The sequence below is a fragment of the Mustela erminea genome, chromosome 6, assembly GCF_009829155.1.
Source record: "Mustela erminea isolate mMusErm1 chromosome 6, mMusErm1.Pri, whole genome shotgun sequence".
NCBI classification, from domain to species: domain Eukaryota; kingdom Metazoa; phylum Chordata; class Mammalia; order Carnivora; family Mustelidae; genus Mustela; species Mustela erminea.
In genome coordinates, this window is record NC_045619.1 from 88,339,188 (window position 1) to 88,358,004 (window position 18,817).

The 18,817-nt window shown below is 48.8% G+C and overlaps 1 protein-coding gene across 6 annotated transcripts; it reads right to left on the reverse strand.

Moving 5' to 3' along the window:
• Nucleotides 1-81: 81 nt before the first annotated feature.
• On the reverse strand, nucleotides 82-14,855 carry AAAS (aladin WD repeat nucleoporin). Of its 6 annotated transcripts, none has more exons than XM_032348367.1 (16): nucleotides 14,590-14,849; nucleotides 13,806-13,933; nucleotides 10,623-10,678; nucleotides 10,215-10,306; nucleotides 9,976-10,022; nucleotides 9,644-9,742; nucleotides 9,220-9,363; nucleotides 2,292-2,412; nucleotides 1,824-1,948; nucleotides 1,566-1,626; nucleotides 1,342-1,432; nucleotides 1,058-1,151; nucleotides 878-945; nucleotides 657-738; nucleotides 470-554; nucleotides 82-335 (listed from the first exon to the last, which is right to left on the reverse strand). In XM_032348367.1, the coding sequence occupies exons 1-16, from the start codon at nucleotides 14,710-14,712 to the stop codon at nucleotides 111-113; spliced, it is 1,641 nt and encodes a 546-aa protein (XP_032204258.1). In that variant the 5' UTR covers nucleotides 14,713-14,849; the 3' UTR covers nucleotides 82-110. The 6 variants fall into 6 exon arrangements, with proteins under 6 accessions (XP_032204258.1, XP_032204259.1, XP_032204262.1 ...); XM_032348368.1 differs by lacking the exon at nucleotides 14,590-14,849 and adding an exon at nucleotides 14,445-14,579; XM_032348371.1 differs by lacking the exon at nucleotides 10,623-10,678 and having other exon boundaries at nucleotides 14,752-14,855.
• Between the last annotated feature and the right edge of the window lie 3,962 nt (nucleotides 14,856-18,817).

Below are 18,817 nucleotides of genomic sequence, written 5' to 3' on the forward strand. Positions count from 1 at the left end.
ATCTTAACCCGAAGTCCATGCCTTTTTTTTTCTTCACTAGACACTAGTGCAACTCCCTGGAGAAAAAGTCTTGTAACGGAGTGGAAAACAACAAAAGAGACTTTTTATTATTAGAAGTGGGAGTGAGGAGAGTGGGACTGGGCAGGCGGTGGCCCTGAGAGAGGGTCCCACGGGGCAGAGGTTGGGGATGTCTCAGTAAAGAGGGGCAAATCATGAGTAGAGCCTCCACCCCCAGCTGGGGGCTCCTGGGTTCGGCCAAGCACCGGGCTAAAACGTGGAAACTGGGCATTAACAAAGTACAGAGGAATGTGGGCAATTCGGCCAGTGGACCAGCACTGCAGAGAAGGAAAGAAAAATCAATCACAGCCAGAGCCTAGGCCCAAAGACCACATGGCAGGGCCATGCAGCAGCCACAGCGCTCAGTTCCTCCACCCTGCTCCCCAAAAGCCCAGCAGCCGTGCCTACTCACCACACTGAGCAGAGCCCCTTTGTTGAAGGAAGGATGGAAAGTGATGAGCTGTGCCTGGGCCCCTGGCTCCCCCTGGATAATGCCACTAGGGGGAGAAGGTGAGCAGGCAAATGGAGACAGGGCAAGTGAAGTAAGATGTGGGCTGGCTAATAGGGAGTTCGGACCTGATGGCCAATGTGGCACTTACCAAGGAAGCAGCTCAAACACGGGGCTGTTTCGAGTGCGAAAAAGGAGGATGACTGGTATACCATCCTGGACCCGTGGATTTCCTATGAGAAATGGATGGGATAGGAAGGCACCCTGGAAGCAGAATCCCAAGGCAAGGCAGAGAACTGTAGCCAGGACACAGAAACCCTCCATGAATGGGAAGAGGGCTGTGGCCTGAGCAAAGTCCTTCCCAACTCTTACCTTTCATGAGCACAGCTAGACGCTCCCCACTGGGGTCCCAGACCATGGAGTGAGCCTCTCCCCCAAGTCTACAAGTCAGAAGAGTTAGCTGGGAAGCCTCAGCATGGTCCCTCCCACCTTTTCACGGCTTACCCGCTCCCCCCAAATCCCCCCCCCCGCCGCCCCAGCCATTCAGCTCACCTTTCCTCTCCATCTGGTGTCTGTACTGTTGTCTCAGACAGATCAGCCACAATGGTGGCTGACTTGGCACCTCCAACGTGCCCCTTTCCCTCCCCTGCAAGAAGGGCAGAGGCTCTGAAGTACAGGAAGCGGGCCTCTCACTGGTCCTCTACCTCACATCCATTGTAAGCATCAACACCTCTCAATCTTCCCTTTATCCTTCAGAGTAGCCTATTCTGGAGGATTCCTGCCTCCCTCTGACTACCCCAGATATTCTGCATCCTGAGTTGCTTCCCCTGACTCACCGCAACGTTCTGGGAATGATAAGGAGTAAATGAGTGGTTCCCCCAATACAGTGAACAGCAGCCGGTTTCCATCTGGGCTCCAGCAGCCAGTCTGGGGTCAGGGAGCAAAAGGCAGGGGAACACTGGTCAGCAGGGGAATGCAGGAAGAAAAGCAGAGGATGTGGGGAGACACGCTTGGGGCACCCGGGACCCGCCTCCCCAGCTGAGTCACGGTATCCTCTCACCTGACACCGCCCCGATAGAGTAGGCCACCTCTCGCAAGTCCACATCTGGGCCTCCCAGACCCTATGCCGGAGAGAGGCAGGTCACAACTCGGGACCTCTAGGTTCCAAAACCTGGTCTTCCCTCCCTTTGCCAGTCCCGGTGCCAGGTCAGAGAATAGGAACGGAACAGACGGTTCTGTCTGCTGAAGGTCCAGGAGCCAAGTGCCTTTCTCTAGGTCAGCCTTGCCCTCCCCCTCCCTCTGCCCTCCTCCCACTCACCGAAAGACAGCTGAAGGAGTGGTAGCCAGGACTTTGCTGCCATCTGGAGACCAGAGCAGATTGGTAACCCCACCTCCCCGAAACCAGGGAAGGGGAACACAGGTCTCTGTTGAGACATCCCATACCTAGGACAAAGGGGTCAGGAGTGAGAGAGGAAGCTCCAGCATCCCCATCCTGTCACACAGGCTGCCTTTACAGTACAAAGACACAAAAAGGAGATGAAGCAGGAGAGGGACTGTTAAAAAAAAAAGGAATAGGTTTATATGTACAGTGACAGCAAGCAGGATTTTACATCTGAGGAATCTGAATGGTACTGCTCCTTCCCTGAGTAAGTTTAACACTAACACTAAATGGACAATTAGTTCTCTCCACCCCACAGGGTATCTTCCACCCCCAGGTAAAGAATGCTATTGCCTCAAGTCTGAGGAGGGGCTGAGATGACCGCAAGAGGGGTGGGGACCAACTCACCAGAATAGCAGCATCCACGGGTGATGCTGAGAGCAGCCGTCCCCCACTGGGCGCCCAGGCCAAGCTGGTGACAGGTGTGTGCCCAGGGTGAGACAGCACTTGGGCACAACCCGAGGAAGGTCTGCAGGTGGGAAACAGGGTATAAAGTCAGAAGGCAGCAAGAACACCCCCATGTCTCTGTTTCCTTACCTCCTGACAAAACTTCCATATCTCGATGACCCCTCAAATCCAGGTTAGGGGAAATGAGTAAGGGTCATGGAAGTTAAAGAGGGGGGGAAAAAAAGGAAGAAAGGGCACAATCACCACCATTAGGTCCATAGATGAAAATGAGTACAAGGGAGGAAGCTTCCACTGTAGGACTCAAGGAGACACACACTTCCGACCAGCAAGGCTAGATGGTGCCGAGCCAGGGAGAAGTCCCACTCTGCCCCAGACCAGAGCCCTCTCCCCGAAGGACCATCCAGCCTGGGGCCTGGGACCCTCTGTGATGTTATCTCAGGGTTCTAATCTCTTTTCCAGAGTTATCTGCTTTTCTGCAGAACTCACCCTGTGCTACAAACCCTATCTTTCTATTTCCCTGTCTGAATTACTCTCTCTCCCTCTGCATGGTTTTCTGCTTGTCACAAAGATACAGCATGGGGATCGTCGTCCACCACAAGGTTTGCGAACTTCTGACAGCACCCATGTCTCCGTCAGTGCTGTACCCCCAGGGCCACGTCCTTGGCCTGCCAGGTACACGCCACTGCCTGAATGAAGGCCATCCTCTTCCTTTTCCACCGAACAGTAAGTACCTCTAGTGCCAACAGGAGCTCAGACTGCTGATCTACAACTTTTTCTTGAACTTGACAATAAATCATAGTTCTCTTTTGAGGTCCGTTCACAGAGATCCAGCTCATTGTTTTCAGTGGCTGCCCTGTCTCCACGCCCCTGAACTAATTAACCCGAACTAATTCAGTCGTGCCTCCACAGATGGACATTTCAGCTATTTGTAATGTTTTATTGTTTCAAACAGTGCTGCAGGAAATACTCTATATCCTTATGTATTCGTGTTACTATGTGTTCAGAACTTGGGGGTATAAAAGGCTTGCACTTTTATTCTTTTTTTTTTTTTTTAATAGATTTTATTTATTTATTTGACAGACAGAGATCACAAGTAGGCAGAGAGGCAGGCAGAGAGAGAGAGAGAGAAAGAGGGAAGCAGGCTTCCTGCGGAGGAGAGAGCCCGATGCGGGGCTCGATCCCAGGACCCTGAGATCATGACCCGAGCCGAAGGCAGCAGCCCAAACCACTGAGCCACCCAGGCGCCCCACTTTTATTCTTTTAAAGATTTTATTTATTTGTGAGAGAGAGCACATGCATGAGAAGGGGGAGCAGCAGACAGAGGGAGAAGCAGGCTCCTTGCAGGGAACCCAATGCAGGACTCCAATGCAGGACTCCATTCCAGGACACTGGGATCACGGCCCCAAGCCTAAAGCAGATGCTTGGCCAACTAAGCCACCCATGCGTCCGTAGGCTTGCACTTTTAAAAACATAAATAAGCCAACAACAAATTATTTTCTGACAAGTTTGTATCACAATACAGTCTTCTCACCAAGAAAAAAAGCACCCACTTTCCTGGTCTTGCTAGTACTGGATATTATCAAACATTATAATTCTGGGGCACCTGGGTGGCTCCACCCACTGAGCCACTGCCTTCGGCTTGGATCATGGTCTCCGGGTCCTGGGATCGAACCCCATATTGGGCTCTTTGCTCAGCGGGGAACCTGCTTCTCTCTATCTCTGCCTGCCTCTCTGCCTACTTGTGATCTTTCTCTGTCAAATAAATAAAATCTTAAAAAAAAATTTTTTAAAGTAATAAAAAGAACCATTAAAATTTTAATAATAGCATTCTGAATGACTAAAAATTATTATGTATTTTCTTTTTGTTAAGAATTTATTTATTTATTTATTTGTTTGTTTGAGATAGAACAAGAGTGAGAACACAAGCAGGGGGAGCAGCAGGCAGAGGGAGAAGCAGGTTCTCCAGCAAGCAGGAAGCCCAACAAGGGGCCCGATCCCAGGACTTTAGGATCATGACCTGAGCCGAAGGCAGCTTCTTACTCAACTGAGCCACCCAGGCACTCCAATATTATGTATTAAAAAAAAAAAAAAAAAAATTCTGTACTTTCTTCTAGTCCTTTTATTTTTACCTTTAGTTCTTTTGTCTGCTTGGAATTTATTTGTATAGAAAAAGTGTGAAGCAAGGACTACCTTTATTATTTCCTAAATGGACAGCCAATTATCCCAACCTTTATTATTTCCTAAATGGATAGCCAATTATCCCAACACTACTAAAATTTTTTTAAAAAATCTAAACTTGGGGTGCCTGGGTGGCTCAGTGGGTTAAGCCACTGCCTTCGGCTCAGGTCATGATCCAAGGGTCCTGGGATCAAGTCCAGCCAGAGATCTGGCTCTCTGCTCAGCAGGGAGCCTGCTTCCCTCTCTCTCTCTCTGCCTGCCTCTCTGCCTACTTGTGATTTCTCTCTGTCAAATAGATAAATAAAATCTTTAAAAAAAAAAAATCTAAACTTCATTGCAATGAAAAGCCACATTTCTCATATATTAAATTCTCATATATTCTTAGATCTCTTCCTGAATGTTACACAGCTATGCTGATCTGTTTGTCTATCCTCATGCCAATTACTTTGCATTACTGTAACTTCCTAAGATATTTAATACTTGGTAGGGCAAATCTCCCCCTTATATTCTTCCTATTCAAAATTCTCTTGGCAATTGTTCCATATTTACTCTTTAATAAAAACTCTGATTATCATTTTGCCCAGTTCAGAAAACAAAACGCAGCAAAATTCTGGTTCCCAGTCCACTTAATTGGACATTTCTAGGATGATACACCTTCCTGTCCAGGCATACAGTGTGTCTCTCCATTTAGTCAGCTCTTGCTTAATGTTCTTCCACAACTTCCTCCAAATGTCTAGTAGGTTAAATAAATTTAACGATTCATTCCCAGTGATTTTGGTAACTGCACACATTGTAAGCAGAATATTTTTTCCATTTCAAGTTCTCAGTGATGACTGTAGGTATAAAAGGAAACTATTACACTTTTGGTTTCCTGGATCTAGTCACCTTACTACATTTACTTAGATCAAATAGGTTTTCTTAGCGGAGTCACTTGTTTTATCTAGATATGAAATCATATCTTCAAAGAAGAATAATTTTCCCTTTGTTTTCAAGACTTCACCTTTTTTCTTGTCTGACTGCACTCACTAGAATCTCCAAAAATAATGTTGATTAATAACAGTGATAATGGCAAAAAAATAAAAAATAAAAAACCAGTGATAACGGCTGGCTCAGTAGGTAGATCATGCAATGCTTGATCTTGGGGTTGTGAGTTCAAGTCCTGTATTGAACACAAGATTACTTAAAAAAATAAAATCTTTTTTTTTTTTAAGATTTTATTTATTTATTCGACAGATACAAATCACAAGTAGGCAGAGAAGCAGGCAGAGAGAGAGAAGGAAGCAGGCTCCCTGCTGAGCAGAGAGCCCGATGTGGGGCTGGATCCCTGAACCCTGGAATCACGGCCCGAGTCAAAGGCAGAGGCTTTAACCCACTGAGCCACCCAGGCGTCCCTAAAAAAATAAAATCTTAAATAAAAATAAAAAGAGGAGGGTGCCTGGGTGGCTCAGTGGGTTAAACCTCTGCCTTCAGCTTAGGTCATGATCTCAGAGTTCTGGGATCAAGCCCCGCATCAGGCTCTCTGCTCAGCAGGGTTCCCTCCTCTCTCTCTGCCTGCCCCTCAGCCTACTTGTGATCTCTCGGTCAAATAAATAAATAAATAAATTTTTTAAAAAATAAAATAAAGGGGCACCTAGGTGGCTCAGTGGGTTAAGCCTCTGCCTTCAGCTCGGGTCCAATCCCCTGCGTCAGGCTCTCTGCTCCACGGGGAGCCTGCTTCTTCCTCTCTGCCTGCCTACTTGTGATCTCTCTCTCTGTCAGATAAATAAATAAAATCTTTAAATAGTAAATAAATAAATAAAATAAAAAGGGAGCGCCTAGGTAGCTCAGTCATTAAGCATCTGCCTTCCTCTAGGGTATGATCCCAGGGTCCTGGGATCCAGCCCTGTGTCAGGGTCCCTGCTCAGCAAGGGGCCTGCTTCTCCCTCTCCCACTCCCCCTGCCTGTGCTAACTCTCTCACTGTGTCTGTCAAACAAATAACCAAAATCTTTTAGAAATATAAATACAAACAGGGGTACCTGGGTGGCTCAGTGTGGTTAAGCCTCTGCCTTAGGCTCAGATCATGATGCCAGGGTCCCAAGATTGAGCCACGCATCAGGTTCCCTGCTCAGCGGGGAGTCTGCTTTCCCCTCTCCCTCTGCTGCTCCCCCTGCTTGTGTTCTCTCTCTCTGTCAAATAAATAAATAAAATATTTAAAAATAAAATACTGTCTTTCTGATACAACTTATTACCAGGTTTAGGTTTTAGGGTTGAGCTTTATAAAAATAAACCAGGATGCATTCTGGGACAGGAAAACTGGTGAATAAGGCGCCTGGGTGGCTCAGTGGGTTAAAGCCTCTGCCTTCGGCTCAGGTCATGATCCCAGGGTCCTAGGATCGAGCCCCAAATAGAGCTCTCTGCTCCACAGGGAGCCTGTTTCCTCCCCTCTCTCTCTGCTTGCCTCTCTGCCTACTTGTGATCTGTGTCAAATAAATAAATAAAATCTTTAAAAAAAAAAAAAGAAAAAAGAAAAACTGGTGAAATCTGAAGAAAGTCTGAGTTTAGTTAAGAACGTATAAACATCAGTTTCTTAGTGTTGACAACTGTCACATGGTAACATAAGATGTTAACAGTGGGTGAAACAGGGGTGCCTAGGTGGCTCAGCTGGTTAAGTGTCTGCCTTCAGCTCAGGTCATGACCCCAGGATCCTGGGATTGAGTACTGCATCAGGCTCTGGGCTCAGTGGGAGTCTGCTTTTCCCTCTCCCTCTGCCCCTGGGTTCATGTGCCCACATGCTCTCGCTCTCTCAAGTGAATGTATTTTTAAAAATCTAAAAAAAAAAATGGTGAAACTGGGTGATGGATATTCAAAACTCTCTGTACTATCTTTGCAGCTATTCTAAAAATCTAAAATTATGCCAATATAAAGTTTATTAAAAGAAAAAAAAACAGGAACCTGATTTCCAAAAATTTCTAAATTCTCCTGTGATCTGGTCTAATTCAAATAATGTGGAAGGGGAGCCTGGATCACTTGGTCAGTAGAGCATGTGACTATAATCTCAGGGGTCATGAGTTCAAGCCCCACTATGGGCTGGGCATGGAGCCTACCTCAAAAACAAACAAACAGAGATGCCTGGGTAGCTCAGTCAGTTAAGAGTCTGCCTTTGGCTCAGGTCATGATCCCAGGGTCCTGGGATCAATTCCAGGAGCATTGGGCTCCCCGCTCAGAAGGGAGCCTTCTTCTCCCTCTACTCCCTCTTCTTGTGCTCTCTGACACAAAAATTAATAAAATCTTAAAAAATAAAAAACACATACACACAACATGGAGGTTATCTTTTCTTTGAAATCAGATAGAACTCTCATAAAACCATGTATGCATGGCATTTTATTTTATTTTTTTAGTGACAGAACTCATCTGTTTTAATTTCTTACACAATCCACTCTGGTTACAAATTTTGGTAGAGAATCAAATATTTACTTTAGGGCACCTGGGTGGCTCAGTTGGTGGTAAACTGCCTTCAGCTCAGGTCATGATCCTGAAGCCCGGGACTGAGTCCCACAACAGGCTCCCTGCTCGGCGGGGAGTCTCCTTCTCCCTCTGACCCTCCCCACCCTTTTGCACTTTCTCTCTCTGTCTCATTCTCTAAAATAAATGAAATCCTTAAAAAAAATTTTCCTTTAGATTTTCAATGTGATGGTCTAACTTATACGTGATATTTTGTAATAATTCTTCTAATTTCTTCCATATCTTCCATATTCCTTGCCATTCTTAAAAATACTGTACTCTGATTTTCTCTTTTACCCTAATAAGGCTGCCCATAAGGTTTTCTTCTTTACTCATAATTTAAAGGACCAGTTTCTGGGGTGCCTGGGTGGCTAAGTCATTGAGTGTCTGCCTTCAGCTTGGGTCATGGTCCTGGGGTCCTTGGATCGAGCCCCATGTCGGACTCCCTTTTCAGTGAAGAGCCTGCTTCTCCCACTCCCTCTCCCCCTGCTTGTATTCCCTCTCTCGCTGTCTCTCCCAATGGATAAAATCTTTTAAAAATAAAATAAAATAAAAATAAAGGACCAGGGGTGCCTGGGTGGCTCAGTGGGTTAAGCTTCTGCCTTCAGCTCAGGTCATGGTCCCAGGGTCCTGGGATCGAGCCCCGCATCGGGCTCTCTGCTCGGCAGAGAGCCTGCTTCCCCCTCTCTCTCTGCCTGCCTCTCTGCCTACTTGTGATCTCTCTCACTCTGTCAAATAAATAAATAAAATCTTTAAAAATAATAAATAATAAAGGACCAGTTTCTGATTTAATATTTACTTAGTTCTCATGAGGATTCTTTTTCCAATTTCCTTGATTTCAACTTATGCCTATATAAATTCCCACCCCTACTGCCTTTAAACCTACATCTGACAGTCCTCTGGAAAAAGCAGTCTTTCTACTCCATGACCATGTGTATATATATATATATATACACGTATATATATGTGTGTGTGTGTATATATATATATATATATACACACTCCCCACAATTCCAGAAGCTCCTAGTTCTGTCCCTTCCTCTAGAGTCCAGCATTCTCAGCAGCTCAACATTGACTGTAGGTCTGCTTCTCCCACCGCCCTGGAAAGTGCTTTGAAGATAAAGAACTTCCAGACCTCCTCACCACCCCTCACTGCTAATATGGGCGCAAGCCTCCGGCCAAGGGAAGACAGAGGCTGCTAGGACTCACCGGGTAGACAGAGAGGTGGGGTCCAGGGTCCAGATGAGAATGCAGGTCTGGCAGGCCACAGCCAGGACAGAGGCACTTAGGGGCTTCCAGGCCAGGGCCGCCACGTTTCGCTGCAGCCGGTGCTTCAGGGACGGGACTGTAGTGCTGTGGTGAAAGTTACGGGACTGAGTCAAAGCAGGAACACTACAGCTTGGGGAACCAGAGTTCAGTTGAGGAGGGAAAGGCAAGAGAAGGAAGCTGACCACCCAGAGCACAGGGGTATCGTGGGACAGAAGGATAAGATAAAGATTAGATCTGGAAACAGGAAACATTAGAGATTTCAGGCCTAGGAACCTACAGGAGCCCTGGAACCAAGGTTGGAGAGGAAGGAGACTGACTTACGGAGACCGAAGAGTTGGAGCCCACCCAGTAGGAGTCCACGTACCTGCTGGCATTATACACACGGATCGAGTCATCTAGCAGGGCCACTGCGAACTTGTTGGTGTGAGGGTGCCAGGCAAAGACCCGCAAGCAGCAGCTGGACCTGGACCAAAGAAAGCATGAGGGGCCTGAACCCATCCCCCAGCCCAGAGGCTCAGATTCCCTTTCACGTGAGGACATTACTATTTTTCACCTTTTTTGGGGGGGGCGTGGAATAAGAATGTGGGTAATAGGAAAGGGGTGGAAGGGGTGTGTGGCTTGACTTCCCTCTCCCACTGAGAAGTTCCAAGGTTCAGGATTTCTTTCCCACAAAAGCCTCAGAGCTTGTACACTCACCAGTTTGTGACTTGGGCAAATTCAGCAATCAGATCTTCACTCCTGAGCTATGAGAACAAAGTGGACAGAGGATGCTCTGGGACAAAAGAAGCTTATTCCCTTGACTTCCACAGGAGAGCTGGACTATTCCCACCCTCTGCAGTCTTTCTTCCCACCCCACCCTGAACTTAAGGGATGGAAAATGGAAGAGGGCAGGAATAGGGGAGGGCCAGAGGGCCAGGGGAAGAAGCCCGACTTACCGACAGATGGGGGAACAGGGACCCGTGGAGGGAGGAGGCCCATCGACAGAGTGCCAGGGCCCAGCTGGACGCCGTCTTCACCCACTCAAACACTGTGGGGTTGAGGAAGCAGCTCTGATTAAACCATTCAGAGGGCTGTCACTGGGCACCCTTGGATAAGGAATGAGCAAGGAAAGGACAAGCATTCCCCAGGGTCTTCCACCCAACCCATACTTGGGACACCCACTCAGGATATGTGACATAGGCAGAGAGGAGAAAAGAAGACGGCACCAGAATAGACAACCGGGACAGGAAAAAGAATGCTAAAGGGAAGGGGACTGGGCCAAGAGGTATTGGGATAGATTGGGAAGAATATGAGAGGAGATGCCAACCATAAAACCAGAGAAGTCAGGAGGGAAAAGTATTTACCTTCCTCCTCTGAGTTCGCAATTTCATTCAGCACCCCAAAAAGGCCCATATCACGCCTGAGGAGAGGAAGCTGGGAGTCAGATTACTCTGATCCCTTTGGTCTCCCTCTACAAGTTATACTCATTCAGTAACTTACTAAAAATAAGAGCACTCAGGGGTGCCTGGCTGGCTCAGTTGGTGGAGTGTGTCTCTTAACCTCTGGGTTCTGAGTTCAGGCCCCACAGTGGGTGTAGAGATCACTTAAAAATAAAAAATTCAGGGACGCCTGGGTGGCTCAGTCAATTAAGCAGCTGCCTTTGGCTTGAGTCATGATCCCAGCGTCCTGGAATCGAGACCCACATCGGGCTCCTTGCTCAGCGGGAAGCCTGCTTCTCCCTCTGCCTCTGCCTGCCACTCTGCCTGTGCTCTCTCTTCCTCTCTCTCTCTGAAAAATAAATTAATAAATAAAATCTTTAAAAAAAAAATAAGTGAATAAAATCTTTGGGGTGCCTGGGTGGCTCAGCCTGTTAACTACCTGACTCTTGATTTCAGTTCAGGTCTTGATCTCAGGGTCATGAGTTCAAGCCCCTTAAATGGGCTCCATGCTGGGTGTGAAGCCTACTTAAAATAATACAACATAACAAAAGTCTTAAAAAAAAATGGGGGGGGGGGCGCCTGGGTGGCTCAGTGGGTTAAGTCTCTGCCTTCAACTCAGGTCATGATCCCCGGGTCCTGGGATCGAGCCTCGCATCAGGCTCTCTGCTCAGCAGGGAGCCTGCTTCCCCCTCTCTCTCTGCCTACTCGTGATCTCTCTCTGTCAAATAAATAAATAAAAATCTTTAAAAATAAAAAAAAAATTTAAAAAAAAAGAAGCACTCACATTTAATGAGTGCCAAGTATGTGCCATGCAATTTATTTATTATCCTTTCTTTACTTATCACACGAATCTGAATGGCATTCTGCTCATTTTACCAACAAGGCAACTAGCCTCAGAGATCTTTTAGGGCTTGGTGAGCAGGTCAGGAGATGAAGGCCTGCCCTAAGACTGTGAATGGAAAGCCACTGGAATATTTTTGTTTTTTTTCAAGTAATCTCTACACCCAACATGGGTTCAAACTCACGACTGAGATCAACAGTCATGCTGTACTGATTGAGCCAGCCTGGTGCCCCACCATGGAATGATTTTAAGCAGAGTAATAAACTGACCACACCAGTATTTTAAATATTTATTTATTTGAGGGAGAAAGAGAGCAAGAGAAGCAAGCAAGCACGGGCATGTGCGTTGCCAGTTGGGGGAGGGACAGAAAGAGAAAACCTTCAAGCAGACTCTCCACTGACCACAGAGCCTGAAGCGGACTCCATCTCACGACCTGAGCAGAAACCCAGAGTTGGACACTCAACCAACTGAGCCACCCAGGCGTGCCCCCACACCCCACACACACATTGGCATTTTAGAATGATCAGTCTGGCTACAAATTAGAGGGGCACAAAAATGGAGAGGAGAAGACGGGTTAAGAGGCTACTTCAGGATCTGGGAAAAAGGCCAAAGTGCCCTGAACCAACAGGGCTGGAGAAAGCAGACAGATTTGAGAGGCTGAAGAAGTAGAATGAACGGGGCACCTGGGTGGCTCAGTGGGTTAAGCCGCTGCCTTCGGCTCAGGTCATGATCTCAGGGTCCTGGGATCGAGTCCTGCATTGGGCTCTCTACTCGGCAGGGAGTCTGCTTCCCTCTCTCTCTCTCTGCCTTCCTCTCTGTCTACTTGTGATCTCTCTCTGTCAAATAAATAAATAAATAAAATCTTAAAAAAGAAAAAAGTAGGATGAACAGAATTTGAGGGCTAACTAGACATTAGTAAGACTAACACCAAGGGAAATGCCTACATAATAATTACAGAAGCTAATACTGCCCATGGTTTGCCAAGGCCGGGCTAGAAGCTTTGCACATATTATCTAAACCAGCCGCTATCACAACCCTACAAAATAGCTATTGTTAACAACCACATTTTTAGATCAGAGAAGAGAGTCATGAAGAGGTTGATATTATCAATATGACCTCAGTAGGAAGTAGCAGCATCAACAGATTCAACCTGTCTGCCTCAGAGCCTACACTCAAGCCACCTGCTCCCAAATGAGTAGTAAGGCCATTCCTTGAGACAAACAACACAAGGTAGAAGCAGGTTTGGAAAGAAAAATGAAGACACTGGCTTTGAACATACTGAGTGAGTGAAAGCTTGAAGAAGAGCCAAGTGAGGGTACCTGGCAGACAAGGGAACACCCAGGTCTGAACTTTTGAGTCCAGCCCAGGAAACCACCCCTTCAGGGACATCAGAAAGAGGTGGGACAGAAGAGGCAGAGAACCAGCAGCTGAAGAGGTAGGCAGTGGGAAAGAGCCTGGGACTGAATAACCTATCAAACAATAAATGGCTGTTTAACTTCACTCACACGAAGATATCCAAATTAAATGGTACTATGATAACAAATTAAATGGTATTATGACAACAAATATCTAAATCTGGTAGCATGTGTGGGACTGTAAATATGTAGAATTTCAATGGAGGACTATTTGGCAACAGCTCACAAAATTACAAATGGACATACCCTTTGAAGCCTCCTACTAGATTTGTAGGAATTTATCCTACACGTGACAGTGATAATAACTAACCCTTGAAGGTCTTAATATGTGCCAGGCACTGTTCTCTGAGTGCTTTATATCCATTAATTCATTACATCATCACTACAACCTTGTAAAATCAGTCCTGTTTTACAGATGGGGAAAGTGAGGGACCAAGTGATTAAGTAACTTCCCCAAGATCACACAGTTATAGAGTGACACAGCCAGGAATGGAATCCAGGCAGTACGGCTCCACTCCAAAACGTGCTAAATGAATGACCTAAATATGAGATTATTCACTGCAACATTATCCCTAACCTTGCTGAGCTTCAGGTAAAGGCTCAGAAAGTGCTAAAGACACGAAAAGGGGGTAGGGAGTAGGCTTACTTACACCAGAAAGCAAGGCAAATCAATGGAGTTGAAATGAACTTCTGTCAACTTAGGTTTTCCAATAAGGACTGCTAATTTGTTATAATGAATGATATACAGGACTGAGCTAGACAGAGCCTGGGAGCCCAAGGCAGGGGGAAGGTGACCCCAGCTTCTCCAGGATCTGCAGACCATGGTCCAGGAGACCCTTTGCCACGTCTCACCATATGTTGATGCATCTCTTCCACACTTGCTCCCGGTGATGGATGAAGGCAGTTCTTGTGCCATGGTCCAGCCTCCCAGGGGTCTTCAGGGGATCCTTCGTCAGGTTCAGGACAGGAAGATTGATCCACTACAGGCCAGAAGTGAGAGGTGTGACAATCAATCAGTCTCTTCCCCAGATCTCTGCTGAACTCCTTGCCATCTCCAAACCGCAGCTGGGCTAGGAATAAGAGGCTCCAGAGACCTGTTTCCCATCCCATAAACCTAATCCTTGTGGGAAAGTGAAACAGAGTTTAACTCCCTTATCTGTAAAACCGGCATAGTTCATACGGTTGCTGTGATTATTAGATCTTATAACATGTGTGAGGCACACCTGATTCAGTCTCTTTCTTACATAGCAAACGCTCAATAAATAGTTGTTTCTCTCCCTTTTCTTTCACAGGAACTCCGTGGTAAAAAAAAAAAACACTCCAGATTGTGCCTTCCCGGCTCTCCCAGATACTGTCCTCAACTTTTCAATAGTTCTCCTACACCCTCATATCCCTTGAATTCTCCCTCATTCTCTCCATTCCCTCTAGGGCCGCCCCACAGCTCCTCAACATCCCTCACCCTCCAATCCCAACCCTAAAATACATTCCAATCCTTCTAGTCTCAAGTCTGGGCCAGGCTGCTTCCTTGGCCAGGCGGAGGACCGCAACCCCCGCCCGGCTGCGGGGCCTCAGGTCCCCCATTTTCCCGGGCCCCGCCCCCATGCCTGTCGGTCCCCTCCCTCCTCGCTCCGGCCACCTGGCCCCGGAAGTCGGGAGGCGGACTCTCATAGCTATTGCCTGTCGCCAACTCGTTATTGTGCTCGTATAGGGTGACTTGACCCCTAGGCGGCGGCGGAGGGAACAATCCCAGGGAGCACATCTTGCCGGTCTCGAGGACGTCGGGAATCGGTGAACTCACGGATCGCGCTTCCCTAACTCTTAGTTCCCGGGCTAGATTCGGATCTGTACGGGTAGCCGTGTGGGACAAACGGCGCTGCAAAATTCAACGGAAGTGAGGGGAAGAGTAACGCAGAACACGAACGCGTGCGCAGTCCCGGGACAGACTTCCAGAGTGTCCTCGCGCGCCGCTTGGTGGCCGGAGGGGGAGCGGCGCGAGCTTGTCCGCGGAGTCAGCCCCTAGTTAAGGGTCAGAGTGGGTGGGTGGGTGTGTGTGTGTGGTGTCAGGGTGGGCGTGTGGAGGGGGTCAGGGTGGGCGTGTGTGTGTGTGTGTTTTCCGTGAGACTGTGTGTGTGTGTGTGTGTGTGTTTTCCATGAGACTGTGTGTGTGTTTTCCGTGAGACTGTGTGTGTGTGTGTGTTTTCCGTGAGACTGTGTGTGTGTGTGTTTTCCGTGAGACTGTGTGTGTGTGTGTTTTCCGTGAAACTGCTTCCCCCCCAATTCCGAATTCCGCAACACAGTTTCCCACTCACCCTCTAAATGCTTGGAAAGCCCAAAATTAGCCACGTTCAAGGAAGTATCTAATTAAACCCTCCCAGGACTGTGGATCATCCGGAGGAAAACTCGGACTGTCTGGGGCAGCTGGCTGGGAAGCTGAGGGAAAAGCCTCCGGGAGGAATAAAGTCAGGAGAGACCTTGGGAGTGAGAGGGATGTGCCAACCAAAACCTCAGGCCCCAGGGGTTACCAGTGGAGGGCAAGTAAGTTGGAAAACAGTGACATTTCCTGAGCACCTATTATAAAGTACTTGTATAATCTGTTTTTTTCTTAAATGTTTTACATATTTATTCACGAGAGACAGAGGGAGAAGCAGGCTCCCTTCTGAGCAAGGAGCTCTATGTGGGACTCCCATCCCAAGACCCTGGTATCAAGACCTGAGCAGAAGGCAGAGGCTTAACCCACTGAGCCACTCAGGCACCTCAAGGGTTTGTATAATCTTTACAACAACCCCATAAGGGGTGTACTGTTCTAGCACCATGAGGAGAGTGACACACAGAGATTATACCAAAACCAGGCATTCTGATTTAAGAATAAAAATGAGATTGGGGCTCTGGGCTGGCTCAGTCCGTGGAGCCTGCGACTATTGATCTGGGAGTGCCAAGTTTTAGCCCCATGCTGGGTGTAGAGTTTACTTAAAAAATAAATAAAATATAATTTTTAGTAAAGAAGAAAAAGAGGGGCTCCCGTGTGACTCAGTCAGTTAATTGTCTGCCTTGGGCTCAGGTCATGATCCCAGAGTCCTAGGACCAGAGCCCCACCTCTGCCTCCCTGCCCAGCAGGGAGTCTGGTTGTCCCTCTCCTTCTGCCCCCACCTCTGGCTTGTATTCATGCTCTGTCTCTCTCTTTTAAATATTAAAGAAGAAAAGTGAGATTGATTTTATTCTGATTCCAAAGGATGGAACTAGATTGCAGAATAGAGACTCCTCTTAAAGCTGTGTGATTTGGGAAAGTGTTTGAATTCTTCGGGCCTCAGCTTTGTCACTTTTGCAGTATCCTAATTATTTCCCATGGTTGTTTTCCGTACTAAATAATGGAAATGAAGCCATTTAATAAATTTTAAGTACTAAACAGTTGATTAGCCCTAACTCTGCCATGAACTAAGTGACCTTGGGCTTTGGTTTGTTCATTTAATAAGGGTTGATGGGCAATTCAAACGATCACGCTCTGGGGACACAGAAATGTATAAAGCATAGTCCCCACTCCCAAGAGTTGCCCTAGTTGGAAAATCTAGGGGGCATTCTAAGTTTAGCATTCTTGGGCTCTGTCTGCTCTTCCTTTCTACATGAAAAGTTGCCCCCAAGAGAGTTACCCCAGGGTCAGAAAATAAGAAGACTTCTCTGCAAATGCCTTTAACACAGAGAAAACCATAGGTCTCCTCTACGCTAGTACTTCCCAAATGTTAGTGAACACAGACACACAGGAATATCTTGATAAAATGCAGATTCTGGGGTGGAACTCTTAAACAAACTGTGTTTCCAAAACGCCCCCAGGTGATACTGCACAGACCAAATTTTGAGCAGCCCCAGTTTAATTTTCTAGGTTAGTTCTCTGTTGTCTGAAAAGTCACAGAAAACTTAGAGCCTAGAGTAAAAACAGGGTCGTTTGGGGAAACATGCTGAAATAAAGGTCTACTTGAAAGGGGGAGGTAGGGGTGCCTGGGTGGCTCAGTGAGTCAAAGTTTCTGCCTTCCACTCAGGTCATGATCAGATCTTGGGATTGAGCCCTAGTCAGGCTCTCTGCCTAGCAAGAAGCCTGCTTCCCCCTCTCTCTCTGCCTGCTTGTGATCTCTCTCTCTCCATCAAATAAATAAAATCTTTATTAAAAAAAAAAAAACAGAAAGAAAAGAAAAAGAAAGGGGGAGGCAGTGCAGGCTTTAAAGGAGGAGAGCGAGACCCCGACTCTCACAGATTAGTGAAGAGCACTGAGAACCCACCCACAAAGTTTTTGTACTCAATCATGCCACCATCCAACCCCAGATACCCGCCAAGAAATCACTTCGGACGGGGCCTGCGACTTGCACCTCCCTTCAGTGAAGACTGATTTCTACTAACAGGTTGTGTTGTAATTACGGGTTTCAGTGCCTGCCACTCACCCTGTAATATGAAGTGGGGAGGAGGAACAGTGCGCTGTGTATTCATATTCGCCCCCCACCCAGCCTCCCCCATACTTAACGTTTGTTCAGTGTTTTCAGGGTTTGCAGATTTCTTGGGAGGCCGACATCCAGGCCCAGCGCACTTCCCACTTACTTCACCAGGGGGCGTGGTGGCCCAAGCGACACAGTGACTGTGACCCACCGCCCCACAAACCCAGAGCGTTCAGCGGGCGGTCTCCACTCCCCGAGTCCGGGGAGGGGGACACCCTACGACCTGGGCGGGAAACCGAGGCAGCACCGGGCCCCTGCCCGAGTCTCCTAAAGGGGTCCCTGACTTTGGGAGGCGGGAGGCGCCACCAGAGTCTGGGCGCCCGGAGCTCGGCCTGCGGAGGCCCGGCGCCCCGGCTCAGGGCCGGTAACCAGGCGCACATGGCCCGCCTGGCCCTGTTTGTCCTGGCAGCGCGCCGCCGCTATTTGAGGCGGTTTTTATCTCCCAGAAACCAGCAAAACCCCAAGCGGAGTCTAGGGAAGATGAAAGGGGCCGAGGGGCCGGGAGGGGAGGGCTGCGAGGCCGCGGCGGGCGGGGGCTGGCACCGGACAGGCGGGGACCGGGTGGCAAGAGGGCCAGGCCCTGGGGGGTCCCGAGGAGCCTTCCCGGCGGGGACCGGAATGGGGGGGCGGGAGCCCGGGACCCCCGCCCCCCAGCGCCGGGCGCACGTCTCTTCCGCCGCCGCTCGGGACCCCAGCCCGCGGGAGGAGCCCTGGAACGCGGCCCTCTTCAAAGCGCCTTTGAAGCGGCGCGCCCCGCCGGAGGGCAGGATGTTTCGCACCTGGCCGGGGCGGCCGCGGCGGCCGCGGCGGTAGGCTGAGGAGGGGGCTGGCCGCCCGAGCCAGCCCGCAGCGTCTCCCGAGCCGGCCGGGGAAACGGTCGCGGAGGGCGCTACCCGTGCGCCCCCTCACCCCGCGGGGGAGCCCGGGGGCGGGGGCCGCACAAAGCCCTATTGTGGCTCTGGGCTGGCCGCCACAGAGTGGCTTTTGTTCGTCCGCTAACTCGGCGGCGGGCACGGCTGATTGCAGACCCGGGGCAGGGGGCGGTTACGTGCCAGGCTGGGGGCCGCCCGCCGGGACCCGCTCGGGGCCGCGCGGTAGTCCGCGCCGTCACTGCGGGGCCCTACCCCGGCCGGGGTCGGGAAGCAAAGACCGGGAGAGAGCCGGGGAAGGAACCTCCTCTCCGCCTTCCCAACTCGACGGGGAGCTCTGGGCGTTTGAACACTGACTGACCTCAGCCCGAGGGCCTGGCCGACCGAGGGTTCTGCCGCAGGCACAGTGTGCCAACGTGCAGGATAGGATGCCCGTGGGGAGTCTCCAATTTGCCAAGGAAAAATCCTGTGGCTCACTCTTCTTCCTTCCTCTTTCTCTTTTCTCACCAGGACAAAA